This window comes from the organism of the source record quoted next, unplaced genomic scaffold (genome assembly GCF_019419815.1).
Source record: "Pyrus x bretschneideri cultivar Hongxiangsu unplaced genomic scaffold, Pyrus_bretschneideri_v1 Contig17, whole genome shotgun sequence".
Lineage (NCBI taxonomy): Eukaryota > Viridiplantae > Streptophyta > Magnoliopsida > Rosales > Rosaceae > Pyrus > Pyrus x bretschneideri.
The window spans coordinates 7,405,266-7,415,190 of NW_025999468.1; the positions used below are offsets into that span (position 1 = coordinate 7,405,266).

The 9,925-nt window shown below is 39.2% G+C and overlaps 2 protein-coding genes across 2 annotated transcripts; one reads left to right on the plus strand and one right to left on the minus strand.

Annotated features, from left to right (window-relative positions):
• Nucleotides 1-294: 294 nt before the first annotated feature.
• LOC103946404 (NADPH-dependent pterin aldehyde reductase) lies at nucleotides 295-2,849 on the minus strand. Its single transcript, XM_009357103.3, has 2 exons — nucleotides 2,637-2,849; nucleotides 295-965 (listed from the first exon to the last, which is right to left on the minus strand). The coding sequence occupies exons 1-2, from the start codon at nucleotides 2,847-2,849 to the stop codon at nucleotides 441-443; spliced, it is 738 nt and encodes a 245-aa protein (XP_009355378.1). The 3' UTR covers nucleotides 295-440.
• Nucleotides 2,850-3,126: 277 nt separating this feature from the next.
• LOC103946403 (DExH-box ATP-dependent RNA helicase DExH9) lies at nucleotides 3,127-9,832 on the plus strand. The gene is made up of 13 exons (XM_009357102.2): nucleotides 3,127-3,439; nucleotides 3,569-3,769; nucleotides 3,860-4,417; nucleotides 4,835-4,939; nucleotides 5,421-5,531; nucleotides 5,916-6,166; nucleotides 6,293-6,416; nucleotides 6,599-6,881; nucleotides 6,960-7,114; nucleotides 7,335-7,484; nucleotides 7,581-7,813; nucleotides 7,955-8,219; nucleotides 9,224-9,832. Exons 1-13 carry the CDS (start codon nucleotides 3,152-3,154, stop codon nucleotides 9,500-9,502), a joined length of 3,003 nt encoding a protein of 1,000 aa, XP_009355377.2. The 5' UTR covers nucleotides 3,127-3,151; the 3' UTR covers nucleotides 9,503-9,832.
• The last annotated feature ends 93 nt before the right edge of the window (nucleotides 9,833-9,925 follow it).

Here is a 9,925-nt window from a genome sequence, read left to right on the forward strand (position 1 = left end):
ACACACCTCTCTGAATTTTCGACCATCAAATCAAATAAATTGAAAAAGATAAAAAAAACATAAATTAACAAGAAGTGTGTGAGAGGTAAAAACGAGCGTGTGGATAACACTATCCTACATTTAACTCAAATGAACCAATTTTTATAGATTCATACATCATTCAAAATACATCAAATAGAACAGAGACTCAAAATAGCATAATTACTATCCCATTTTTTTTTACTCTTCAGATTTTTTGGATTTCGGATTCAAATCGATCATAGCAAATGTGGATTGAATCCATAAGCAGAGAGATTTGAGCGAAACTGAAATAATACTGCATCATTTAAACAACAGTCAAATAGACTCAGTTTTGTTCATTCATGCACTAATACTAAAACTACTCCTCCATTCCATCCCACAGGAATGTCTAGATTCATCTATGTAACGGAGTTGTCATGTCATACGTTAAGAGAAGCGCCGTTGTCGGCCGCCGTAAGATTCAAAATCATGGTAGCAGCCCTGACGGCCCATGCATCAGGTTTCGGATAATTCTTCATACTAGACTCCCCAAAACACGACTCAAGCATGTCCGTGTGTATCACACCCGGGCTGAGCGCAAGAACCGCCATCTCACTCGGTACCTCCCTCGCCACTGATCGGGTCAACCCCTCCACCGCCCATTTTGACGCACAGTATGGTGCCACGTGCGCTGCACCCGATCGACCCCACCCGGAGGAGATGTTTACTATGATTCCGGATGGGTTCTTCCCCTCATTCCGCGACAGCATCAGTGGAATGAAGTGGCGCAACACGTTAGCGACTCCTTTAACGTTGGTATCTATCACGCTGTCGAATTCTTCCACCGGAACCTCCCAAAGCTTCTTGTTGTCGTTGATCATGCCTGCATTGTTCACTACAATATCTGGGATTCCCCTCTTTTCCATAACAACTCGCGCCAGATCAGCAATGCTGTTATTAGACCTCTGCCAATAATATCATTGAAAAAAATCAGAACCAAATTCCCCGGATTAAAAGAAAACGCAAAGGAATTGAAATAATCTTCCATGTAAAAATTACTGTGAAACCTTCAAATGATAGATTAAAATCCAACCAATAATCTCACTTGACACAAATTTTTAATATCACAAGATGAAAGCCTTGCTTGCAAGAGGCCTACGAAAAGAAATAAACTTCCAAACCAACTAGTCATTTTATTTATTATGCCTTGAATTCTCCCTAAGCACAATCATATCTAAATGCCGTTACACATCCTCAAAGTTCAACCACAACGCAATACCTATAAGCATACAAATAAAATACAGTATAACTTTTTTAGCACTTAAGAGAAACCTCCACAGATACCATGGACGTTCAGCTTAATACTTTACAGGATAGTGTCTAATGTCCACTAACACAAAGTTAGTCTGCTAATAAGGAACAACATTACTCTCAAATTTGCATATATCAATGAATCAATGCATAGACTACAAAATCACTAACATGCGATGGAACTTAAGGAAAGTCCGTCAGAATAAAGCAATCACAAAAGAAGCAAAAGGAAAAATAAAGAAGTACTCGTCAATCGAATAAAGAGATAACATGTGTTGGACATGTATTTTCGTCAAAGGATCTAGAGTATCAACTAACGCATAGATTATAATAATCAAGAAACAGAAAACTCAGACTTTAAAAACGGAGCAATAGCATTGAGGAATAAGTTGCTCATAGTGAATTTTTTGCAACCCCAATTTCTAGCCTTGCTCCCATGTGTTGAGTAAGGTTTCATCAATTCTTTCATTCGTTTACTCTTAATTCATTTATTTATTCTTGTTGAGGGCATACTTTCTGTTATTTGTCAGGTGCTTGTAGCTTCAGAACTTTGAGCAGTGGTCTTGTCATGGATGATTTTAGGCCTTGTTTGGTCTCTAGGATTGGATTGGGATGGATAACTTGTCCAATTCAAGGTATATTAAAGGTGCAGGAGAATGAATTTTCAATTTGCGGGAATAAGAAGGGGATTAGACATGAAGGAAATTTGTCCCTTTCAATCCTCCATTTCGGGGGGGATTGGGATTCCTTAATAAATAATCCATCTTCTACCTTCAAGTTTGACACAAATTTTCATTTCTTCTTAAAGAGCCATGTGCAACAGAAAGGTTGCTTCTTTGTGAATGAAAGGTCACGGGTCTAGTCGTGGAAACAGTCTCTTTGCAAAGTAAGGGTAAGGTTGCGTACAATAGACGCCCCCCCCCCCACCCCAACCCAGACCCTCGCAAAGTGGGGAGCTTGTTGGCTTGGGGTTGCCCCTTCTTAAATATACCTTCAGCGTAGTGGGTTATCCGCTGGTTATCCATTCCAATCCAACAGTAGAGATTAAACATGCCTTAGTATAATCGTGATTGATTTCGTGATTTTCCAGATACTTGTCTAGTATTTAGATAATTGTTGTTACCATGAAACAATCCAAGTTAAATATCTAATGGAAATTTCTCCAAATTAAATATCAAATAAAATAATTTTGCAGAAAGACGGAGCAAACCAATTCACAATTTGCACACCAGAAGACCAAACAAATCATGCAAATTACTGATAAATAATACTGAAACCGTAATTATTTAAAGTAAGAGAATTAAACGAATAAAATGAAAACTCACGACGTCGGCGTTGAGGAAGAGGTGTTTGTCGGAGGAGAGCTCGGATTGGAGGGCGTTGAGCTTATCTTGGGAACGGGAGCAGCCGATTACGGTGTGGCCCCTCTTCGCCATCTCCACCGCCAGCGCTCGCCCCAGCCCTTTGCTCACTCCCGTTATGACTACGATCCGCGACGCCGCCATGCCTCCTCCGCCTCCCTTGCTCGCCACGTTCATCCCTCTCTGCACTTTCTTCTCTGTCTATCGGTTTCGGCAGCGAGTGGCCTCTTTCTTTCTTCTCTGTAAAATGTGAAGCGGACGGGACTTGTACATGTGAATAGTAGAAAGTCACGTGAGCAAGTCACGTTGGATGTGTGGGCCCACCAACCAAAACCTCGCCTAAAACGCACATTACATTGGCTATTAGGGACTCCAAGTTCACAGCCGCCGCCGGAGACGAAGCAGAACGCTGCAAACCCTAGCGATTCTTCAGGAATTAGCAGCAGGACGCCTCTGAACGCAGCGTTTTGGTTCCCAACATGGAAACGGAAGCGGCATCCCTGAAGAGGAAGTCGGAGGGAGAGGCCGAGTTGGAAGAAGCTCCACAGAAACAACAAAAGAGGGACAACGGTTGGGCAAGCGTCGACGACGAAGCGGTGGCCTGCTTGCACGACGTGTCGTATCCTGAGGGCTATGTCGTTCCTCCCCCTTCTTCTTCTTCTTCAGCTGCAGCAGAAGCTTCTGAGCCTGCCAAGAAATTCCCCTTCCCTCTCGACCCTTTTCAGTCTGAGGCCATAAACTGCCTCGAAAAAGCCGAGTCCGTCATGGTATGTAAATTTGTTGCTGGTTTTTTTTTCTTTCTTTCAATTGAAACTTTTAGCATTGAGTTTATTTTAATTGAAAGTTTTTGACTTGTGAATTGGTGCATTTTTTGAATTCAATGTATGCTATGATAGGTGTCTGCTCATACGTCGGCTGGGAAAACTGTGGTGGCATCGTATGCGATTGCAATGTCTCTAAGAAACAAGCAGCGAGTGATATACACTTCACCAATCAAAGCACTGAGCAACCAAAAGTATAGGGAGTTCAAAGAGGAGTTTTCCGACGTTGGCTTGATGACTGGCGATGTAACTATCGACCCCAATGCTTCCTGCTTGGTATGCAATGCGCGCCTTTTCTTTTTTGTTTGATTTTCGGGTGTTTATCCTTTTGGGTTTTTGGTGATGATACTTTTGAATTTCATTCAGGTTATGACCACAGAAATCTGGCGTAGCATGCAGTACAAAGGGTCAGAGATAACGCGTGAGGTGGCGTGGATTATCTTTGATGAGGTGCACTATATGCGTGATAGGGAGAGAGGTGTGGTGTGGGAAGAGAGCATTGTTATGGCTCCAAAGAATGCTCGGTTTGTGTTCCTCTCAGCAACTGTGCCAAATGCTAAGGAATTTGCTGATTGGCTTGCAAAGACTCACCGTCAGCCTTGTCACATTGTCTATACTGATTATAGGCCAACTCCTCTGCAGCATTATATTTTTCCCTCTGGAGGGAATGGATTGTACTTGGTAGTAGATGAAAAAGGGAAATTTCGCGAAGACAGCTTTCAGAAAGCTCTTAATGCTCTTGCTCCCGCTGCCGATAGTGCTAAGAAGAAGGAAAATGGCAAGTGGCAAAAGGGTTTGATCATGGGCAGGGCTGCTGAGGAAAGTGATATCTTCAAGATGGTCAAAATGATAATTCAGCGTCAGTATGATCCTGTAATACTTTTTAGCTTTAGCAAAAGGGAGTGCGAATCTCTTGCAATGCAGGTACGTACCTATCTGTTTTAAAATATACTTCTTAAATGAGGTTGGCTGCTACCAAGCTCCCGCCCAATGTATTTCCTTACTACTATTGGTTAGTCTAATGTAGAGTGAACCTTTTGCACCCTGTTACCTATGTTGTTCAGACATTGTGAGCTATGTTTTGAGTATCTGTTCAATACCCTTGTCAACCTTTTGGATGAAAGATTAAGTATAATATACATGTATTAGTTATTCATTCAGAAACGATACTACTTGGTTGGGAATCCTTGTGGACTATGTTTCAATTAAATGTGGCTGTGTCTGACTGTTGATTTGAATGTTTTGATAGAAATATTTTTGTTGTAATTTTTTAGTTCCTTTATCTTTTTGTCAGCACCAGTTTTTTGGTTCCAATTTTTTGTTTTCTTTTTGGTGTCACAGATGGCAAAAATGGATCTAAATGGGGACAATGAGAAAGCAAATGTAGAAACCATCTTCTGGAGTGCTATGGATATGCTTTCTGATGATGATAAAAAGTTACCTCAGGCAAGCTTTCGTTTCTTCCTTTCTGAGCTGGCATGTCTGTTTAAGCATTGTGTTTGGTTTGCATGAAGTAGTGTTACACTCTTTCAAGTATTACACCAGATGTAACTTTTTTCTATGTTTAAGCGTTCACGAGTTAGACTTTGTATGTGTGTGTGTGTCTTTCTTTTCCTCCATGTATTTGTGTTATCTCGTGACTACTTTGAAGTTGAGTAAGCAAGGTGGAGGTTTGACAGTTTAGTTAAAGCATAGTGGAACTAATACACATTTAATGGTTGGGTTCTTCCGGTTAACGTCAAATAGAATAACAAAAAAGTTGCAATGAAGTTACTTAATATTACTTGCTCAGTAGATATTCATATAACTTGATGTTTAATTTTATCTGAAATAATGTTTCTATTTTTTTTATATATGTGCCCACTGCTGCTCAGAATTTTGCTTTATTTCGTAGTGATATTCATTCCTTAGCATACTGCTTAAACAGGTTTCACATATGCTACCCCTTTTGAAGCGTGGAATTGGTGTGCATCATTCTGGCTTGCTTCCAATTCTAAAGGAAGTGATTGAGATATTATTTCAGGAAGGCCTAATCAAGGTTGGGTCTAAATTCTATTTCATCTATTTTTGTTGTAAGCTTAATCTTTAAATTTGATTGGCTACTATTGCTTTGGTTGTGACTTATATGTGATCCCAATCAATGTGTTCAAATCTTGACCGGCCAATTGGCCCTTTTTTTCATACAAAAATCTTGATTTTGTTCTGGCTAGACTACTATGACCACTTTTAGCGACCTCCAGATTGGTCTATTTCTTCTGGTGACAAACTGTTGCAGACATATTGGCCTAGAAAGCCTTTTCAATAAGTTGTATTTTCATTCATTTTCTCGCATTTGCAGCCAAATTACATACATTTTTATGTATATCTATGCTTATATTTTCTTTTAAGAAAGTGGTATAAAAATTGAACTGTATTTCTTTAGTGTTTATTTGCCACAGAGACCTTCAGCATAGGATTGAACATGCCTGCAAAAACTGTTGTGTTTACCAATGTCCGGAAATTTGATGGTGATAAGTTCAGATGGCTATCCAGTGGAGAGTATATACAAATGAGTGGCCGTGCTGGTCGCCGTGGTATTGATAAGCGTGGAATATGTATACTTATGGTAGATGAGAAGCTGGAACCATCTACTGCTAAAATGATGCTTAAAGGAAGTGCTGATTGTTTGAACAGGTGTATCCCCTATGCTTTTACTCTGAACTTCTATTAAAAAAATATATATTTTGAACAATGAGAAGATTTCCTCTTTTAGTTTTGTTAGGTTTTTCTCCTATTGACCTTTGTTCTCTTGCTTTGCAGTGCTTTTCATTTGAGCTACAACATGCTTCTGAATCAATTACGCAGCGAAGATGGTAATCCAGAAAATTTGCTTCGTAACTCGTTCTATCAATTTCAAGCTGATCGTGCCATCCCCAGTCTTGAGGTTAGTTGGCTACCATAGAGGATAGTGATTTTGTAATTGCAGTTGGACTGCCTTTTATTCGTATCTTGGTTGGGATTTGTGTTTCAGAAAGTGTCTTCACAATCTAAAGAAATCTATTAAGACATTACATATACGATCACTTCTGTTGTGTTTCTGATTTGTGAATTATGTTATTGTTGCAGAAGCAAGCAAAGGATCTTGAGAAAGAGAGGGATTCAATTATAATTGAAGAAGAAGATAGTGTAAAGAATTATTACAATCTGTTACAGCAATACAAGAGTTTGAAACAGGAACTTCGTGATATTGTGCTTTCTCCAAAGTACTGCTTACCATTTCTGAAACCTGGTAGGCTTGTCTCAATCCAATGTGCTAAAAGTGATGAAAGTTCCCCTTCTTTTTCAATTGAGGACCTGGTCACATGGGGAGTGATACTAAATTTTCAACGGGTGAAAACTGCTTCAGAAGGTGAGGATGCTGAATTGCTTAGAGTCTTTATTCTGATTTGAGTTTTCGAATTGCTAAACAATCCATTCTGTTGTCCAGATGATGCAAGTAGAAAACCCGAAGATTCAAACTACACAGTGGATGTTCTGACAAGGTGCAGGGTAAGTACAGATGAAGTTGCTAAGAAAACCATCAAAATTATCCCTCTCAAAGAGGCAGGAGAACCTGCTGTTGTCTCCATTTCCATATCTCAGGTAAATGCCCTACCAGGAGAACCATCAAAATTATGAACTGTAACCAATGTTCCTTAGGTTGCTGATGCAGTGATTCACTGATGATAGGGTTTAAGTTTGTGTACAAGTCATTTTGGCAATTCTTTAAGGGATCATTTTCCATTCTGTGCTATGTAAAGTATTAATTGTTTATCACTTACCCAAAAGCTTCTTATTTTGCTAACTTATGTTTTCTGAACAGATAAATAGTATGAGTGGACTTTGTGTGGTCATTCCTAAGGATCTTTTGCCACTACCAGCTCGAGAAAACACACTGAAGAGAGTTCTTGAAACTCTGTCAAGATTTGATAAAGGAAAGATTCCTCTTCTCGATCCAGAAGAAGATATGAAGGTATGCTACTGCAATTTGACCTTTTAGTTTTTATTTTATTACTTTCTTTTTAAAATTCTGTGTCACTAATTTCAAGTGCACTTTGCTGTTCTTCAGATTGAAAGTAGTTCATACAAAAAGGTGTCTCGTAGGATCGAGGCTTTAGAGAACCTGTTTGACAGGCATGAAGTTGCTAGAACTCCACTTATTGAGCAAAAGCTTAAGGTTTTTCATATGAAGCAGGATTTGGCTGCCAAGATCAAGTCAATCAAGAAAACAATGCGCTCTTCCACTGCATTAGCTTTTAAAGATGAACTGAAGGCAAGAAAACGGGTCCTTCGGAGGCTAGGGTAATGAATTCTCGTTATTTTTCATCTCACTGTTTCTGGCCTTCCGTCATTTTCTATTTTAACCATATGGTTCTTTTCTATCTTTTAGTTTTAAACTGGGAATTCCATCACTTTGATGCCTTAGAAATGATTGGAATGCAGATATGTTACAAATGATGGTGTTGTGGAGTTGAAGGGTAAAGTTGCTTGTGAAATCAGTAGTGCAGAAGAGTTGACCCTGACTGAGCTCATGTTCAATGGGGCTTTCAAGGACATAAACGTGGAAGAGATGGTTTCTCTTCTCTCATGTTTTGTGTGGCAGGAGAAGCTTAAGGAAGCTACAAAACCAAGGGAAGAGCTTGACCTGCTATTTTCACAATTACAAGATACAGCTCGGAGGGTTGCTGAGGTTCAGCTTGAGTGCAAGGTAAAAAACTTCCTTTCTGGTACAGTTGAATATTTATTTGAAACTTCCATCAACTGTGGACAACAGAACATTATTTCGTACGTAAATGTTTCTTACTTGGAACTTGGAAGTCATAGTCAAAGAAAAGTTGAGTGCATGTTCACTTGTGTAACATAAAGAACGGCCCGAAAAAAGTGGCAAACCTATTTTATGTTGGCCCTTCCCGATTGCAGTCATAAGTTAATGCTAACTACTTTACCAAACTAGTCTGGTGATGCAGTCACGCAGGACCCATAAAGATTGAACAATATTTTTTTGAAGAATATGTGACACAAGAAGCCCCTAAAGTATTTTTGCGAAGCATTTGAATAATGTTCATGTAGAAAAGTGACATCTTATACCTTGTCCAGAGCTTAAGGTTCATATCCATAGTCCCATTCTGCCATTTTGTTATCCTGAACTGTGAACCCTGACCAAATTGCTATTTTGCAGCATAAGTACCTACTATGGGAACTGGAATATCCTATCATAGTATCATTCGGATAGGAGTTTAATGAACTTTTGATTATGATCTGATAGCCTCTGAGAATAGTCAGTCGTCTTTCTATGATCAACTTGATCAGAATATCAGATAAAGCTTGTATATCATCAGTATACCAGAAATTCGTCTTCTCCTTAAAGTAGAATGAGTGCAAAATTTCCAAAGACATTATATTATATGCATGCGTATTCTGCAGTAAAATTGTGTGAGACGCTGAGATTCGTTTCTTTGTAAAGTATCATTTAACCTACCAAGAGATTATGATTCATTGACAACGTGAAATTGTTATTGCCTATGGACAAGAATAATACAAATATCCATGGTCATTGCTCAGTGTCCATATATTGATTGGTCCGCTGGGTACATTGGTCTAAATTGGCCAAACTGTTCGTCGAACATCTGTGTGCTTGGATTTGTTTACACTATTGTTATATAGATGATTTTTTCCTTCCGTTGAAATGTTTTTGCATTATATACACTGCAGGTCGAAATTGATGTTGACAGCTTTGTGAGTTCTTTTCGGCCTGATATTATGGAGGCTGTGTATGCTTGGGCAAAGGGGTCCAAATTCTACGAGATCATGTCAGCTACGCCTGTTTTTGAGGGCAGCTTGATCAGGGCAATTAGGAGATTAGAGGAAGTCCTTCAGCAACTTATTCAAGCAGCCAAGTCTATTGGAGAAACCGAGCTTGAGTCAAAATTTGAGGAGGCCGTTTTGAAGATCAAGAGGGACATTGTCTTTGCAGCTTCCCTATACTTGTAATTTTTTATGCTAGTAAGGGAATTTAGACGTCGAAGGTGGGGTTCGAAAGGTTCATACAGGATACTGTCGGTTGATCTGCAAGTGGATGCATTTCATTTTCCAAGCGAGAGATGAGATGGCGATTGGCGATTAAGTCCTGGAACGAGCATCAAACAAAATTTTGGCCTGAAGATGTACATATTATTTCCAACATAGCATAGTCTCTCATGATCATCATTTTGTTTATGTTATTGTACGAGGATGTGTAACGACAGTAGGAAAACTTACAAAAATTGTTGCCAAGACCGAAACATTATCTGATATAAATTTATGCTGGAGCTTTCTGTGACATGTATAATTCTAAGTTCACATACATGTATGAGCAGAATCATTATTGTGTACCAGAAATTGACATACACTGCCTTCAAGTAAGATATTACACTA